Source organism: Nelumbo lutea, chromosome 4 (genome assembly GCF_056320005.1).
Source record: "Nelumbo lutea isolate HS-2025 chromosome 4, American lotus-T2T, whole genome shotgun sequence".
NCBI classification, from domain to species: Eukaryota; Viridiplantae; Streptophyta; class Magnoliopsida; order Proteales; family Nelumbonaceae; genus Nelumbo; species Nelumbo lutea.
Window position 1 is genome coordinate 32,414,633 of NC_142687.1, and position 19,423 is coordinate 32,434,055.

Sequence of the window (19,423 nt, forward strand, 5' to 3'; positions counted from 1 at the left end):
AACGATTAATAACTCTTTTAAAATGTTTGAATTTGGATTTGCCACTGAAAGGGTGATTTCTTGACATCCAAAGTTGTGGTCTCTGATTTAATGTCACAACTCACAATTACCATGCGCAAGTCTGTGAGCCAAGAGTTTAGCATATATTACCACCAGTGCTTTTAAAAACCAGCAGGACTGGGACCAACAATTTAAAACAGGTTCAGTGGTTAAACTAACAAACCAATTGAATTGCACTCAGAAACAGGAATGGTTTCAGGACTGACTTAAGAACTTGTTTAATGCTTCTCATCACTCTTTACACTAATTTCATAAAAGTTTAATGGTTACCTTACAAGATTAAAAAGAGAGAGAAAAAAGAAAGAAAACAAGAAGGGTAAAACACTAGACCCAAAATGAGGTTCCAAACAATTGAATTAGTAATCTCTTTCTAATCAAGCTTTGTGACTATTGCACCAAAACTGATTCAAATAACACACTGGATTTCTGGCATTATGCTGTGCATAAGGAAATCTGCCATATGCTTGTAAGCTTTCTCTGTCAAATGGATGCCATCCCAACTCACGTGTGTTTCTGGGTCAGGACAAACTGGAACCCCAGGAGCTCCACACATCTTAGTGAGATCAAAGTTGTAGTCACCTCCAGTTCCACAGCAGGCTTTCTGTAGAGATTTCTCTTCAAATCCTGTACTCCAAGATAAAGATATACGGAATGAGGAAAAAGGGATTGATAATTGATTTTTAATTTTCCTATCAAGCTACAAAATGATTATTTGGCCACAGAAGATGAAAGCAAACTTACCAAGAGAAGGAGCATGGCTCAGTACCCACTGAAGGGCAGTGTAGTAGTCAGCATATACAATAGTGACATCAGGGTACTCCTTCCTCAGCTGTTTCAGTGCTCTTTGGAGGTTATCATTGTGAAACATTGCCAAGTTATTCAAGCCTTTCAGGCACTTGAGTTCATCATAAGCTGCTGGGTCATCACTTCTAAAAGCTGTGAGATAAATTGGCATGCATCCTATTGGGAAATTGCCTGGAACGATCACTGTTCGTGCACCAAGATCTATCACTTTCTGCACACGACATGAGACGATAAAGCTTGAGCAGTAATATTTCAACTAAGTAAAAACTAATCAATCAAGATTACAAATTAAAGAACCTTTGCTTGGAAATATAAAATGGTAATGTTGAGGAGGTAGACAAGAAACTTACTCTAGCAGCATCCTTGATTTTCTGGACGATATAAGGCACATAACTCTGAATCTCTCCTATGGTTTTTCCTTGAAAGAATGCATAGTTATAGTCATTCCCTCCGATCTCTCCAACTAGAAACAAGGCCTTTTCGAGCTTGTGGGCACACTCTAAACAAAGATCAAAGAAAATAGGCAATTCAACAACTGAAACTAAAGAGTAATCTTCTTAATTAGAACTGTAACTGTGGTATAATTGAGCAAATTTAAATCAAGCGTTCAATGTGACATACCTGTATTGGTGTAGCAGATGGATTTTAGATGGTCTTTGAACCAACCAAGTTGGACTGAGAGAGAACTGTTGGTGACTGGAGGTACAATTTTGTTTTTTGCAAGGAAGGATGTGTCAAGTGCTGTAGACCCAGCCACTGCAAAGTTCACACCATGACTGAAGTCGGCTTCCCTTGCCAAGTAAGGGTTAAGAAAAGGGAGATGGAGGGCCGAAGCTGCAATACATACAAAGAAGAAATAGATATAGAATCAGAATTTTAATGGATTGCTGATGATTGTCATGAACAATGGAAACTCTTTCTTTTTCAGAGAGAGAGAGAGATTATTGTAAAGAACAATGAATAATGGAAACTCTTTCTTTTTCACAGAGAGAGAGAGAGATTATTGTAAAGAACAATATATGAATAATATAATAAAAAAACTGACGTGGAGATTAAAAACAGAAAAGGACCAGTCCAGTTGTCTGGACCACATATATACAATCTAAATCGGGTCTGACTCTGACCCAATTGACCCAGCTTACACCCTTACCAATCCTGTTCTAAAGGAAACTTATACAAGCTGGGTCCAGATTATTATATATCCTCTCGTGATTCGTGAAGCAAAACAGAAACTAGGAACGAGGTAAATAATAAAAAGAGCCCAATAAAGAAATATCAAAGAAATCATAATAATAAAGAATTAAAAATCTACATCGGTTATATCCAAAAGAAGCTAATGAAAGGAGGGAACCAACTACTTGTGATCGATTACCAAGAAAGATGCGAATGAAGAACTAATTAAAAAGAAAATATAAGATGGTAGCCAACTATTTCTGATCGATGCTGCACTAATCATTGAGAAGGCATAAAAAGAGAATTTTAGATATAAGGAATAATTACCGAAAAAGTCAACCATAAGAAGGCCATTAGAGCAACGACCAGTAGGCTTTTTGAAGAAAGTTTCACCGTAAGGAAGCCTAGCGAATGCAGAAGAAGTCCCGATTGGAGATTGACGGATCAGATTACCAGTATCTGATATAGAGTCTCCCAGTTGATATATGGCATCAAAGGAGCAAACCTTTGGGTGAGCAGAAACAGCAAGTGGAAGAAGGAAACAACTAATAATAAATATCAGAGACAGAGACAGCATCGACTTCCTGTTGATGGCCATTGTGGGAAGAAGAAGAAGAAAAAAAGAACTTAATAAACAGAACTGCACAACTAGTGATGATCGTAAGCGAGAGTAATGGTACGTAAGTAGAGGCTCTATTAATTTATAGATGAAGAGAAAAAAACAACCTAGTGTTACGTTATTTCTAGTTGTAGTAGGAAACTGAATTTGTTATGAGTCAAAACAAGAATGGATTCCAAATTTCCAATCCTACCAGTACCAGTAGTTGTATTACGACAAGAATCAAAAAGATGGATTGGGTTGGGTCATTCGATCGAAAACTTCGGCCTTCACTTCACTTTTTAAGTAATTAGGTGGCTTATAACCGTTAGGAATCAGGAGTGGAGGAGAGTTTTGTTTTTGTTCAAAAACGCGGCTAGGCCTCCCAATCAAAATAGAATTCTTTACCAAAAAAAAGTTATATAATAGAAAAAGTTTTAAATAAAATTTATTTGAAAATTATACGTAAGCGGTGGTGTGTGTTGATTTGTGAAATTATAAAGTTGTTAGTTAGAAATCAAAATCAACCTTTGTTTTCCAACTTAAATAAAAATCAAGCCCAGAGAGGCTTTTATGTTAACGTGAGTCCCAAACCAAACCCGAAACACGAAACACGAAACACTAACAATTAGAAGATGGAATTCATAATGGGGGGCAATCTTGTGGGGGCTGATTTGATCTCTAACAATTAGAAGATGGAATTCAGATTGGGGTAATTAGGTAGTTGGATGGTAATGGAAGTTTCTTGAGTCCAAAAGTTCAATTAAGATAAAAATAGTTGTTTTAACGGTGACAGTGCCAACTGGCTCAGTTGGTAATTACGGTTTCTAGCTGCTTGTATCAATTGGTGGGGTCTAGCTCTCAATTCAACAGTCCAACCTTGTTTCTCATTCGGGCCGATGGACCAGAAAAACGATTAATAATATATATTTTTATCATCTTTGATGGATGCTGATCAAATCCTGCGAGGAAGTCTCACATCATTTCTAAGATAGCATACATATTGGTTTCAGAAGGGTTCCACATGCTTGCTATTTTTCCGGTTCATAATCTAAGACCCAGAGGCCTTGACATGTTGTGAAGTGAAAACTGGAAGTATGGTTTTGAAAATCTGATTAGATTGGACGGTCAGACTGTTTGATTCAAGAACTGGTTAAGTTTTTTGGCCAAAAGCTGTTGATTTGGTCAGTGACCCGCTGAATTGGGCAGTTGAATTTTTGATCCAAACAATAGTTTTTTGGCTTTTTTTTTTTATTTTTAAGTTAGAATGAGTCATCCGTTTGAATTGGACGGTCAAACCATCTAACCGAGGAATAATCAGTCCCCATAAGTGTTCCATGTCCAGTTCGATTTTTAAAACCTTGACTGAAAATAAAAACCCTTTCTCTTTTCTCTGAAACTGGTAAAGAGTTGTTTTATTTGGAGTTGGAGGTACGAGGCATAGAGTTAACATTGACATGCTTTATGTATCTCACGAGAGGGTCCTCAATCCGATGGAGGATTCCATAGCCATTGTGGGTACCATATGATTCAAAGCCAATTGAAATAGTGGATGTACCACTTTGTTCCCCACTCTTAGAATGTGATTGATGTGTAACTTTTACAAAATGGTGAAGGAGAGCCCTACGGTTGGTGATAGTGGAAGTGGTTTCCCGAGGAATTGAAAAGAAACCTTAGATAGGGTTGCAAAGCCACATAAACTAATTTTGTAATTGGCAATATCCTGTTAATAAAACACTACAAGAAAAACGGTATAAGGTGGCGATCGCATGCCCCCGGATTAGGCATTTAGACTCTGCCACCTTAGAACTCAGGCGGTGGTCATTAGTCCGCCTCCCTAAACCTTTGCTGGCTTAGATCAAAACTGCTTCCCTTGACGACTAGTTCGAGGCGGTTCAGTCATATCTAAAGTGGTGATATGTCAGAACAGCTGGCTTAGCGTTAATAAAAGTGGCGGTTTCGGCCTTTGGTTTGTTAAAACGTTTGTTTGTGTTTTTAAATAGTGGTCCGAACCACTGGCTTATATCTTATTTGACTGCCACCTTAGGTTTATCAAAATGTTGCTCCCGTTTTTAGGTGGCGGTCCTAAGATCCTATATGACCACTACCTTAGGTCAATCAAAACAAATTTTTCCTCTTGTGGGTGGTGGTTTAAAACGCCGGCTTAGATCTTATATGACCGCTTCGTTAGGTCTTGTTTATGGTTAAGTCGTTGGTTGCATGACTTTTTTAAATTTTATACCAGATTAATTACAATATTCATCACTTTAATACCTGTTTATTACAAATCTCATGACAATTGATACATCAAAAATAATTTAAATAAAAAATGCAATTTAAAACAAAATCTATTAATTTAATTATTAATAATTAAGTTATCCAAAACAAATTGTTTAAACACACTATCCAATTGAAATAAAAAGTGCATGGACTTTTAAAAAGTTAAATTTCTCAAATAATTGAACACATCTTCCAAGGCAAATCCACTTAAAATAATGGTTGAACCTCCAAGTCATAACATTTAAATTGTTAGAGAATCTAAAGTAATAAGGTATCAATAAAAAATGTATAAAATTTGGACATTGAGCAAGGTGGTCATGATTGATATTTAAGGAAAAAAAATAATTGGTAGAATGCATATATAAATTTTCAACCAAAAAAATAAAAAGAATGTATTCGGAAAATTTGTAGGTAAAATTAAAACCTAAACCCATATTGACCAACCCAATATGGTAATTGTGCTAGGTTAGTCTTGAAAACCATATGTTGAAGCTCAGTTAGGGTTAAGATTAAGGTTTCAACACATTGGATTGGGGTAGTTCTTGAAGGTAGGCATCTAGTATGCCGGAAGTAAGCAATTGCAAATGAATTAGGAGTGGATCCAACCTCACCACATCATGTTGAATTGTGATGGCTGTTGTTTCGATAATCCAAAAGTTATGGGATTGGATGGGTCTTTAGAAATCACTGAAGCATATATCAGCAGTGTATTAAGGTCTTATGAGGGACAACGACTTCATTCAAGCATAGTTACCATCTCTTCTTGAAAGTTTAAGATGGGGATGATTCATTAAGAAAAAGATGTGCATGTTCATTATGCTACTCAAACCTTGCAGTGGAGGGAAATTCACTTGGCAACCTTGCCATCAAATAAGCAGAATTATCAATTAGTCCACATGCTTCATTTACTTGGGTATTAAGGTCTACAATGTCCTTATTGCTTGCTTATTTCACCTATTGGATTAGGGTTAAAACTAAGGTTCAAAATATCGATACAGGGCGATATGCCGATAGGGCGTACCAGCCTATATCGATACTATTTTTTAAGTGTTTTTTCATTTTGTTTTTTGAAATTGGTTCAGAGGGATCAGTTTAAGTTCAGTTTACCCTTTGAACCACTTGCCGACCCAAAACACCCCCTGTAGGGGTGTATCGGAAAGGCTCCGATACGTATAGATGAACACAGTATTCAGTTTTTCATTGTTTCCTTAATAAAATTCGGAACTAGTTAATTCACTCAATTAACAAGAACTAAAAAAGGCAAATCAGAACCAGTTAATACATCTAAGATAACATAATCATTTTGAGGAGTTCATAAACTAGGGGCCTTACTCCAAGACACCTACCAGAATTAGATAAATGCATTCTTACTCTAATATGTCCTTGAAATATTTAAATGCATAGTAACGAGAACATATTTTGTTAAAACGTACAAAAAAAAGAAAAAAAGAAAATGGGATTAGACAACAACATATTCGAAAGTAATGCAACATCATACAAAGAGTTAACTCTAGTTAAGGCATCCATCCAAATTGGTGCCACTACCCACTATCAAACCATCCAAATTGGATGTTTTAAAAAATACTTAAATAATAAGTTAATATTTAGTATATACACAGCAACAAAAAATGTTAGTCATTTCAAATCAGTTTATAATCATGCCTAATTTGACATAAAGAACCAATACTAAAGGCAGAGATGCATAAAAATAACAGTAGAAAAGTTTGGACGACCTATTTTGATATAAAATCTGTAAAAGAAAGAAGAAAAGAAAGAGAAGAAATAGATCCTGCTTAGAAAGAAAGAGAAGAGAGATAGAAGAGAATGGGAGAAGCCAAAAATTAGGTCTGGCTGCCCTTAGATCATATATTCACAAGTAAAAGAGAGTATAAAGACAAGTATGCCCTTAGTAAGTCAACTACTTGTAAGAACTGATTAAGAACTCTTAATCTAAAACATAAAATAATGGGCCCAAGGCCCAATATCTCCCTAACTATGCTATATCAATAAAAACAAGTAATATTAGCCCAAAACTCAACACTCCCCTTTAAGTTGTGAATAAATGTCACACATTCCCAACTTTCATAAATCATGTTTCAGCTTATTTCTTGCAACACTTTTTGTAAGAACATCAACAAACTACAAATTATATGCAACATACGGTAAGCAATCTTCACTAGATGTCACCCTTTCCCTTATAAAGTTCCTATCCACTTCCATATGCTTCATCTTATCATGCTGAATTGGATTATGGGCAATGTTAATTGTTACTTAATTATCACAATATCACATCATAGGTTCTTCGGCCTCAAGTCTACTCTCCCCTAACAAGGAATGGATTTAGAGGAGTTTTGAAACACTATGTGCTATGGCTTTCACACTTGATCTTGCTCAACCGTTTGTTTCTTATTATTCTATAAAACTAAATTACCTCCAACAAGAGTGCAAACTCCTGACCTAGATCTCTTGTCATCTAGACACCCTACCCAATTAGCATCTATGTGAGCCTCTAACTTCAACTGCCCCTGGGTGTTTCTTTAAATGGGAAATTATGCTGTCAATGGCCTTCCAATGCTAAACACATGGGTCATGCATGTATTGACTAACTACACTCATTGCATAAGAGATGTCTGATCGTGTCATACATAAGTATAGCAACCGCCCCACTAACCTCTAATATGTTCCAACATCCTTCACTAGTTAACCTTCTGACGCATTTATCCTGTGGTTCTGATCAATAGATGTATCAGTTACCCTTGCCCTAAGTTTTCCTATCTCTTGTAATAGATGTAGAATATACTTCATCTGTGAGATGAAGATCCCATGCTTGGACCTTGCCATTTCAATGCCCAGAAAGTACTTAAACTCCCTAAGATCCTTAGTCGTAAACTCTTATGTAGATTCTTTTTCAAGGTATCAATCTCACTCAGATCATTTCTTGTGGCTACAATGTCATCCACATACACTATCAAAATTGACACCAATGACCCCCTCCTCTTCACAAAAAGAGTATGATCGGATTGAATTTGAGTATAGCCAAATACAACCAATCCACTTCTAAATCTATCAAACAAAGCTCCGAGTGATTATTTTAAACCATATATAAATTTCTTCAACTTGCATACCTTTCCTTTTTCCACATCATTGTAGAAGCCAACTGGAAAATCCATATACACCTCCTCTAGTAAGTTCCCATTGAGAAAAGCCTTGTTCACATCAAGTTGGAAGAGTGACCAAGAATTTGTAGCTGTTAGTGATAAAAGAATCCAGACTGAACTCATCTTTGCTAATGTTACAAAAGTTTCCAAGTAATATATGCCATAAGTATAAGTGTACCCGTTTGCAACCAACCTCGCCTTGTACCTTTCTATACTACCATCAACCTTGTACTTCATTGTATAAACCCATATGAATCCAACTATTTCCTTGCCATCAAGTAAATCTACAATCTCCCACATTTGATTTTTAATCAATGCTTTCATTTCCTCCTGCATAATTATCTTCCACTTAGGTTTGGAGAGAGTCTCATTAACATTTATGGGTATAAACATAGAGTCAAGGAAGGAAATAAAGGCTCATTAGGAATGAGATAATCCACTGTAGGAAAGATAGTGTGAGATACAATGAGTAATGCACTTCCTCTTTCATTTTTTGAGTGCAATAGGGAGATCAAGATCATCTGCAATGGTGTTAGGAGTAGGGGTAGTAGTATCAATAGGAACTAAACCATTAGTGGAAACAACAAGCATACATGGGTTTGTATTAGTTGAATCTGGAATCTTTGATGAGCCGATAAGGAGTGACATGGGTTCCTTTACTGTGGAATCAACCTCCCTATGTTATCGTAGGTGCTATCATGTAAAACACTGAGAGATATGACACAATGGAAGTGGCAAAGGTGGGTGAGATAAGCAGGTCGAACACTGGAGTGAACAATGGAATTGGAACAAGAAGTGGTATAGATTGCTCACTTCCTTCCTCAAAACACTACACATTGAGAACCACCCCCCGAGAAAAAAAGTGTGGACTTGAAAAAGGTAACATCTATAGTAACATATCGATTCCTGGAGACTGGATCATAACAACAATACCCCTTCTGATTTCCTTGCATACCCAAAGAAGACACACTTCTTCAGCTTAGGATCGAGTTTACAGTGATGGGGACCAAGAACATGAACATAACATACACATCTAAACACAAGGAATATGGAACATCTCCCCCTAAAAAATAAGGATGAAGAGAGTGCTATATCCAAAAACACAAGAAGGCACCCTGATTGATCAAGACACTATAGTAAGATTGACTTCTAGCTGTAGTTTGAAAGTGGCTAGTTAAAAATAATAATTTATACCAACAATTGTTTAAAATTGCTGCTATAAACAACTCTAGTGCTGCTAATAAGCATGGCGCAAATTGGAGTTTTTCCCTCATTCTATTTCCCCTTTTTGTCAATCTATTTCCGCCCTCTTTCTCCCTCCCCTCCCCCCCCCCCCCCCCTCTCTCTCAACTAAAATCTAAAGCCAACACGCCATCAACATGCAATTTCGATCAATCTTTTCTCTTTATCTATGAAATGCCATCGAAGCAAACTTCTAGGGTTTTCTTTTGCTTTCGTTGAAGGTTTAAGTAGCTAGTGGCCGAAGCTCCGAAGGAGGTTAAGGACCTGTTCAACACATACTCGTAAAATGGTTGCATGTTCGCGGAGCACCTCTATAACTTCCTGGTTGAGATTCGGGGAGAGAAATGTAATGATGAAGGATGTACAAAACATCATTGATAATCTGAGAGAACTCAAGCATCTTAATATCTTCCATATCGAGGCCTTCTTCTACTACCTATTTGGCGATAGCCATACCCCTCTCTCGCCTTCTCTCCAGGTAATTTTACTTGTTAATTTGTTTCTTCAGTTTGTTTTGGGATTTCGAGAATTTGAAAAGCGGTGACCAGAGTCTCGTCAAGAAAACTGTGAATATTAGTTGGACTGCCATATGACATGTCTTTATATTGGCCGATTTGAGTTTGTTTTGAGCTATCATTTGTGTGTTGTTTATATTTGGACATCTTAAATACCTATATATTTGAGCATGTGCACCTGGAGGAACACAATCAAAGGTGCCCAAAAGCCCTCTAGGTGTAACCTAGATGGTTTTGTTTTAGATTATTATGTATTTTTTGTATTTTTTCATCAATTATAAATTAATTAATAATCATTGTTGAGCAAGTTCGTGATGGAAGTACTGTCGTGTCTACTTGCTCCTAGATTTTCAATTTGTTCAAGTATTTGTTGTTGGAAACAGGGTAAGATATAATCATTTGATTATTTTTAATTCATTTAAGTCTTTGACTCCTCTCTTCCCCCTTCTGTTTGTCTACCTTATGCTTGCGTAACATTTAAACTATTTGAATTAGGCTCCATTAATTGGAAGAAGGGCTGTTGCAGAAGCAATTTTTGAACCTGAACTAGTTTTTGAAGCAAATGGAGAGGCTTATGCTGAACCTCGACCTCCACTAACGTCAGTACAGAGACTTGCAACCTCTACAGTATCTTCTATTGAAATTGCCCCAGATCCTTTTGGAAGGGAATCTAAACATTTCATATTCTAAATAGAGATGTGAGAGGGTTCCTCTTTCTGAATTGTGTTATTTTGCATCAATGCCCTTCTATATTCTCAGGTTCACTTTTGTAATTTGCAGGTCCGCATTGTTCTAGAGGGCGGGAGAAATTCAGCAATCTTATTGGTTCAATATATTATCCTGATCGTGATTCAGCCAAGGACTTAGCATTGGAACTTGTTCAAAATGTATGCCGTTTTATTTCACGAGGCATTATAGTGCCAAAGATTTTCCTATATAAGTAAACACAATGTTCAATTTACATCTTGTGGTCATTTTGATTTCAAACTACTTGGTAAAATTACCAAATTAGTTTACATCTTGTGGTCGGTTGGTACTTCATAATAGGCTCATGGATTATAAATGCTTAGAGCACCATGCAGTGATAGACCCAACTCATATTCTGTAGTATTCCACTTGCTACAGGATATGATGTTCTCCATCTGTTTAGGGAAAGACATCATGAATGGTAGTTTTGGGAATGTAGATGTGAGTATTCTCCACTTGCTACAATACTTCCATAGGCAGTCATGTTCCATAGATTTTCAGGCATGCCTTTAGGGATGTTTGCTGAGCATCAGGTTTATCTCTATTTATTATCCATAAAACTCTTTTCTACTCTAGTATTCAAGGCATTAGTTTTTTGTTATTTTTTTGGGGTTATCTTAGGCTCTAAATAGAAGCAATGTGTCTCTATTGCAAAGGCTAGACTGGTAGCGAGTTTGTTAGTCGGACTTCTATGTTGGCAGCAGCAAACCCTGTTGGGGGTCATTATAAGTAATATTTTGTTAATCACTTCAGTGAACTTTTGTGATATTCCTTGAACTTATTTTCCTTATGTAGTCTATCATGATATCTTTTTGTTTTTTATTTTTGGATTATCATGATATTGACCAATCTCATAGTAGTCTTTTCTCATTGATTTTTTCTTCTTGGGGCATATAACAGCATAGGTTCATATGTTGGTAGCAGGACATCTTTTTGGGGATTATTGAGTTATATATTCTTTTACTTTGACTTCATACGATCATTATTATGACCTATGATTTATTCTTTTATATTGGATTACCATGATTTAAACTGTGACTGTGACATATAAGATAGATCCTTCGAATTTAAATTTATTGAAAATATTCAAAAACACAGGGATCATTTTCCAAACTTCAATTTATTTTTTATATGTTCAAGGAGAGAAATGAAATTCAATCAGATCAATTTCTATTGAATCTATAGTTAAAGTTGACTAGTCTGGCTCTCTAGTAATAAAGTATTGCCTTAATCCATTTAGGTTTTCCTTTTATTTGTTATTTACTTGTTTAACAATTAGTGCATGAAATTCTTGTAGGTGTGCGAAAACTGTTAATGAGAATGTGAAAATGAGCGCTTCTCTCCTTTCATTATTTTATTTGGTCTTCATTTTACTCGATAGACCTAACGGACTTCTGGATAAGTGAGTATCTGAACACATTGTGTCAGTAAGTTACCATGTACAACCAACTAATGTGGGTTATGTATTTATGTAATTTAAAGGTAGATGGAGATGGTATAGTTAGACTGCATGCACCTTGATATCCTAATAATGTTTTGTATTCTTCTCCATATTTATGCCATGGCATCCATGTCAGGCCATCTGCATTGTCTAAGCACAGTTTGGAGCTGCATACGAATAGACATGGTAACATGTAGTGAGAACCAAAATCCTCAGAAAGATTGAATGGGATGGATATTTTAACCATCAGTCTCATTAAACATCTGAATAAATATGATCAAGGCCACTGTAATTGCATTCTAAACCAAATTGGAGATTGAAAATTTTTTAACTGATGAATCTTGAATATAATCATGAGGTTGTTCTTTTTTACTCTCAACAATTCATTGAAATACTTTGTAAATCATAATTTTTTCACAAACTGTAGTATAAAAGGCTGATCAATTGAATTGAATTATGAACTATGTAGTAAATTTCCAGATTGTTTCTTTTTTAGTAAATACAAAGAAACTCCATTAAAAAAGATAAAAGATACAAATACAGTTAACACATTTTGGGCTGACAGGATTTTTCCAGCTGACACCAAATAGTTGGGATTAAGGCTGAATTGAATTGTTTTTATTTTAACACATTTTTGAAACCATGCCCATCATAGATGTAACTGGTGCCACTAAATTTGCAATGTGCAAATGGTAGATTATATGATCAGGTTTAACTTCAAAATCAATTAATTTATGCACTTAGTGGTTCTTTAAATGACGTATGTATACTACTATTAAGTCAAGTAATTTCTTTTTTTTTTTTTCCTAGTGAAGCCCCACTCATAATACTAATGTTTTTCCATATTTTACCACTATCATACCAAGTTCAAAACTTCAAGGTGGGTCAGATTTATAAGTTCTGAAACTATTTGACATTGCAAAACTCTGTCTACATCCCCATCCAGTAATCCCCACCCTATTTCTCTACCCCCTTCCATCTCCTGTTCTATATACTAGTTTATAGAAAATTGTATTCTAAATGGCCCTTGAATAGATTTTAAACAACTAAACTCCTTAGTTTAATTAGAGGATTCAAACATGAAGCAGAACTCCTTAAAAAAGAAACTTAAAAAATAGACTTGATCTGTGCCAATATAATTCAAATTGCATGAATTGGGTATATCAAAAAATTCAGAATCATATCATACAACTCAAGCAATAATATACCTTCTCAGACATGATTTGATGATAAGATTCAAGTTGGAGCTCTTACGATCTATGATTCAGATTGCTATTGTAAACTGCATTTGAAAATGTTGCTATTGATTAGATTTTTTAATATTTGCAACCTTGCAAAATGATGGAGGAATAGGTTTAAGTGTAAGAGTTGGTTCTTTAGCCTTATTTTGGACATTTCATGATTCAGGTGCTTTGAATTTATGTATTCACTGTAAAATTCTCTTTGACTTATTTTGGATATTCCATGATCTTATTTTATCTTTGTGTTGTATCAGGATGTCAAGATCTGCAATAGAAACTTTGCAAAAGTTCTACTTAAGATTGAGAGATCATAACACTTCAACTGATGCTACACCAATAACAGCAAGGTGGTTGGGGAGTCTTGTAAGATTGACTGAAGTCCGAGAAGATTTTGGGAGAAGTCGAAGAAGTTTTTGTAAATGAAGTCTTTTGAGTGGAACTAGATATTTTTAAGAATAAATGGATGAAATTGGTATTTTTGAGAATGAATGAAAGAATGGATGGAGTTTGTATTTTTAATGGAGAATAGATTTTTAAATTTTATTTGTGTTTGAAGTTTTGTTTTTTGTATTGCACTTCAATTTGGATGAATGAATATAAAACAGGTTATTTGAAGCAAATTATAAGCTTATTTATTTAATAAGTAAAAATAGATACAAGTTATTTGGGTAGGTGTAGAAAAAATGTTTAGTTTTAGCGGCATTCGTTGAATTTTTTAGTGGCAATTTTAAGCTTTACCGGTAGTCGGGAAAACTACCGCTAGAACTTTTAGTGGCAATTGTTTTAGTGGCAATTTACCTATTGCTAGTAAAACCTTTAGTAGAAGTTTTGACTGTCGATAAAAGTCATTTTTCTTGTAATGAAAAAACTGCTATAAGAACTACATCATTCCAACAATGAATTGGAACTGTAGAACTCAACATCATTTTTCTTACTACTTCCACAATATGTTTGTTATTCCTTTCTAATACACTATTTTGTTGTGGAGTGTATGTATAACTTCTCTAATGGACTATTTCGTGCTCTAATAGATATATTGTCAATTTTTTTTTTCAAAGTATTCCCCGGCATTGTCTGATTCAAACACTTTCACTCGTACCCCAAACTACGTCAACACAATTTGATGGAATTGTTGAACCAAAGATGGTATCTCATCTCGAGATCTCATCAAATATATCCAAGAGTGTCGAGAATAATCATCCACAAATAGAAGAAAATATTGATAGCCACCCATGGATGAAACATAGTATAGTCCCCACAGATCAGTATGAATAATATCAAAAATATAAATGAATCTTTTATTACTTATTGTAAAGGAATGTCTACAATGCTTTTCAAGTTGATAACCCTCGTACTCCAAACTGGACAAACTGGTAGACTCAAAACAATTTTGGAAATAAACAACACAAAGAAGCAAAAACAATTTTGAAAATAAACAACACAAAGAAGCAAAAGACAAATGCCCTAACAGATTATGCCAAAACATAATTTGACCTATTGACTTTGACTTAATGCTCCTACTTACATGTTGACTATGATGATTGGGAAGCATATCAAGAAGTTAGATTCCATTCACCTCACCACCACTCTTAATCATTCTCTTTGATTTTAGATCCTACAAAACACAATGACTATGAGAAAAAATCACTTAATAATTCAAATTTTTTGTCAAGCTACTAATAGATAAAAGATTAGTGCTCAATCTATGAATATAAAGGACTGAAGGAAGGGTAATGGTATCGGTTATCCTGACAGACCATTTTCCATCAATGAAAACATGTGATCTATCAGCTGTGGAAGTTCTATCTCTACTAGAGAAGAGGTGGTATGTATGAGGAGAAAATGGTGAAAATGTTGGTCATATGTTTTGAGGCTCCTGAGTCTATAATCTAGGGAGCCCCCCCTACCTATAGTAGATGCATAATTTGCAGTGGCATGTGAACTATTTGTATGTGCAAATGAAGTAGAATGACTACTTCCTGATCCACCTGCACCCTATTGTCCATTTGATAATGAGTTGGAACTGGTTGTATCCCTTTGATTTAGAAACTACCCGTATCTCTCCAATTTGGCCCTTACTACAACTGTTGTTATAGTCTCTTGAGAGGCTATAGTAGGTGGTCCTGATAAATCACCAGTCATTGCCATATTCACATTTCCCTACTTGTTTATGAGTTGGCTTGGTACAAGGTTGTGGGTAAAGCTTCCAATAGGTATCTCTGGTATGAGTTCCTCATCACCAGTCATTGCCATATTCACATTTCCACCCCTATTCCCACTTGTCTTAGGATTCATTGTGCTAATCATAGCTGATTGCTAAAGGTCTGAGTTCCTCATCACCACATTCCTCCTACTCTCATCTCCAAACATAAAAGCATATGCCTGAGAGAGTGTTACATTGTCTCGGGAAAGAATATGCCATCGTGCAATGTCATACTCAGGGTTAAGTCTAGTTAGAAACTCAAAAACCTTATTCTTCTCTACTAGCTTTTGATAAGTTGATGCATCTTTGCTATTTTCCCAAACCACAGTATCCAAATGATTTATCTCCTATCATAAGGTTTTGAGGGATGAAAAATAAATGGCAGAAAACTTATCTCCTTGCCTAGTAGCAATCACCTGATTCTTTAACTGATAGGCTCTAGAAACATTTTCATTATGTGAATAAGTTTTTGCTACTCCATTCCAAATCTCCTTGGTTGTGTTAGCCCATAAAAATTTCTTACTTATATGAGGTAACATGAAATTGCATAGCCAAGCCATCACCATGTCGTTCTCCTGTACCCATCAGGAGTGGTTAGTTTCAGGTTTCTATTCCTCACCGGTGGCATAACCCAATTTCCCAAGAGCATCAATGGCCATCTTTGTATATTGTGACCATTTTAAGTACTAGTAATTAAGCATGTGTTGCATGTAAAAAATTTTCTTCATATTAATTACTTGAGTTTTCGATATATCATATTTAAGATAGAAATTGGAAATTAACAAAAGTAACAATCTGATTGAAATAAACTTAATTGCTTGTAGTAAATGTGTATGTGCATTGCACAAGTAAATTTTAAATTAAATGAACAATTATTATTATTATTATTATTATTATTATTGTTGTTGTTGTTGTTATTATTATTATTATTATTATTATTATTATTATTATTATTATTATTATTATTATTATTAAATTTTGTACTCCATTTATGTCATATATAAAATAATTTTTACTTTAACAATTATTTTTGTTTAATATGATGACTATATAACACTAGAAATATTCCCAAATGTTTTCAACAAATTTCAGTATTTTTTCATTTTTTTATGTTCTATTACTTTTTAAATATTTATTATTCAATTATGACATCATGAGTTTCCTTGAAAAGTTGGACCATTGACCCACCATCTAGATAGAAAAAATTGCTTTGCTTTCATATTAGTTTTAAATTATATAGCTCATCTATATTTTATAAATATTTTCTACTTATTACACCTAATTTTTGTTTGGTATAATTAATATATATTTTTTATATATTCTTTTGATTATTTGTACTTTTTTTATTTTTAAAGATTTATTGTTTAGCTGTCATATCATCGATTAATCCATTTGACCCAAATGGATATTCTGTCAAATCCACCTTACCATTATGAACTTTACATTGATCTTCTTACCAGAAAAGTTAGCTATATAGTATTTAATTATGAAAGTAAATGCAATCAATGATACTAAATACCTATACAAAGGTGCCATATTTTAGTATAAATATTTTATCCAATACCAATATTCAAAAATACTGCAAAGAGTATTTTATGCACCTTCAAAGCTTGGGCAATGGAAAGTTGGGCTAGATATACTTATTTGTGACATAAGCTTAACATCTTTCACAGTTTGAGAAGTGGATTGATCCAAAGTGTGGACAAACAGGAAGGATTAAGCATCCTGATTTACTATTGAGAGCTGTAGACACTTTAGTTAACCATGCAGAAGTCAATACCATTGCAGTTGTGGGACGCTTTCCAGATGATGAAGAGGTGGAAGACTACCGAAAGGGGAAGGTATATTCTATGATACATTTATTTTCAGAGGTTCCCTTTCTATAGCCATTGGTTCTGAAATGTCTACAGAATATATTAAAGTAGTGGCTGTAGAGTTGAAGACATGCATAATGTCGAAAATTCTATTTTTGAAACATCTAGTTCTTGTGGATTTGGACATGTGGAGACTGGAACATCAAAATTTATCTTCTAAAAATATCTTTTACCTTCTATCTTGTTATGTATGGAAGCTCTCAATGTAACCCTACCATGGAAGCTATGCTTGCTCAATAACCAAAATTGTACTCTATGTGACCTAACCATGGAAGCTATGCTTGCTCAATAACCAAAATTTTACTCTATGTAACCATACTATGGAATCTATACTAGCTTAATCAAGAAAATATTTAGATGCATGCATACCTTGGAAAGTTGTAGATATCATTGTTGGAAGAAGGTTAAACTTATGGGGAAGCGTGATAAGAAAATCATATGGCTACAAATACTGCTTTCAAATCATTGTTGTAGATATCATATGTCTTGTAGATAGCAAGACATGTGTAAGTCAACAAATACAGTTTTCAAATCAGAGAAGCAGATCCAATTTTGAATTATCAGCTCATTTCATTCACAGAATGCCAATTAGTGGATTCTATTCTAGTTTTGATGTGTACCAACAAGTGGGTTGAAGTAGGTGAACACTTAGCTAGCTCATAGAATGGTATGGATTTATTACATTAGGCCCTACTAATAAATCTGAAAGATTTCCTATGTTTAAATATTGCCTAGTTCCTTATATCTGCTCATTTTAACTACTTGGGTTTGTGTTAGAGGATAAGGGCTATATTTAATTGATGATGCGTAATCCGGTTGGTCCTAGTTGCCGGTTACCTTGCCTTTGACAAAGCCAAAGATGCTTGAAACAAGGAAGAAATTGGAGACTTTCGGGGAACCCAGCTGGAACATTACGAAGCTCAAGTCAGTGCTCTAGAGAAGGCAAGGGAAAATGAGAGACTTCAAGACCAGAAAGCACAAAATATCACATACCTCCTTCTTTGGGAGATGGAGGCCTTTTATAATCACCCTGTGCACTCACTCCCATACCTCTGCTAGATCGGACATCATCACCTCCACCAGATTAGGTGTCATAATCTCTACCAGATGCCAGTTCGGGTGTCATGACCTCTGCCAGATGCCAGTTCGGGTGTCATAATCTCTGCCAAACGCCAGTTCGGGTGTCATAACCGCCACTGTCTTCCTTGTCAGGGTTGTCTCTGCCATGTCTGAGATGGCGGTGACAGGTGGCCGTTGGAGGGCGGCTGTCATGTGTTGGACCCCTAATCAGTCAGGTGTGCCGCCTCCGTGTACGGGCTTCCTGAGAGTTAGGTATGGTTGTTCAGTCAGGCCACTTGGAGTTGAAGTGGTCTGTGAGGTGAAGTCTTGAGTTCGGATAGAAGTGCGGCCCAAACTGCCCCGGGGTGGGTCAGCTCGGGTCTTTTCCCTTTGTGCTCCTTGTAAGGCTCAGGACCTCCAAGGGAGAGCTCGGGTTCTTCCTTGGGGGAGCTCGGGTCGTGGGTTCCTTCTTTGGGGAGCTCGGGACTCCTTTTCTCAGAGCTTGGGTTGTGGGCCCGTTGCCGTGCCGAGTTGGCGCTTTTGCCAGGTCACTCTCAGCTGCTTCCACGTGTCGCATGACCAAGGGGTTAGGCCAAATCTTCCTCTATCAATTGGCCCCCACTTCCCGTGCTCGGGGTCCTGACCCGGCATGGGGAGTTCACGGGATGACGAGTGGATTTGCCTCGCGATGCTTTGGCCTTGGTTTGGAGCTTCTCCGATCTGACCTGCTTGTGTTTTTGGCCCGATCAGGGCCGGATTGGTTCGACCAGGGGTCAATCCTGGGTTGCGTGCAACTCACGCACAACCGGTTTTGCGGGAAGTCGTTGGATGGTTTTGATCTTGGCCGTTGATGCGCGAGTACAACGACTATAAATAGTGGGGGCCCCTGGTCACTTTTCTTCGCCATTCTTTAGCATTCGTTTCTTGAACTCGCGTCCAAGGCTGTCAACTCGTGTCATTTTTCGTAGTCCAGTAGCTTTTCCCGATGAGTCCTCAGCCCTCTTTTTGATTCAATGTCTAGCTCGGGT

The 19,423-nt window shown here is 36.0% G+C and overlaps 2 protein-coding genes and 1 long non-coding RNA gene across 4 annotated transcripts; 1 reads left to right on the forward strand and 2 right to left on the reverse strand.

Annotated features, from left to right (window-relative positions):
- Positions 1-387: 387 nt before the first annotated feature.
- On the reverse strand, positions 388-1,810 carry LOC148855039 (GDSL esterase/lipase At5g03980-like). The gene is made up of 4 exons (XM_088981900.1): positions 1,486-1,810; positions 1,215-1,363; positions 802-1,075; positions 388-684 (listed from the first exon to the last, which is right to left on the reverse strand). The coding sequence occupies exons 3-4, from the start codon at positions 1,013-1,015 to the stop codon at positions 467-469; spliced, it is 432 nt and encodes a 143-aa protein (XP_088838026.1). The 5' UTR covers positions 1,016-1,075; positions 1,215-1,363; positions 1,486-1,810; the 3' UTR covers positions 388-466.
- On the reverse strand, positions 1,117-2,635 carry LOC148855040 (acetylajmalan esterase-like). The gene is made up of 4 exons (XM_088984874.1): positions 2,365-2,635; positions 1,486-1,698; positions 1,215-1,363; positions 1,117-1,131 (listed from the first exon to the last, which is right to left on the reverse strand). The coding sequence occupies exons 1-4, from the start codon at positions 2,633-2,635 to the stop codon at positions 1,117-1,119; spliced, it is 648 nt and encodes a 215-aa protein (XP_088841000.1).
- Positions 2,636-9,198: 6,563 nt separating this feature from the next.
- On the forward strand, positions 9,199-13,879 carry LOC148855041 (uncharacterized). 2 transcript variants are annotated; one of them, XR_016112308.1, is made up of 5 exons: positions 9,199-9,793; positions 10,326-10,528; positions 10,611-10,717; positions 11,875-11,979; positions 13,514-13,879. It is a non-coding gene; the product is annotated as an uncharacterized LOC148855041 (long non-coding RNA). The 2 variants fall into 2 exon arrangements; XR_016112309.1 differs by having other exon boundaries at positions 9,303-9,793; positions 10,326-10,429.
- The last annotated feature ends 5,544 nt before the right edge of the window (positions 13,880-19,423 follow it).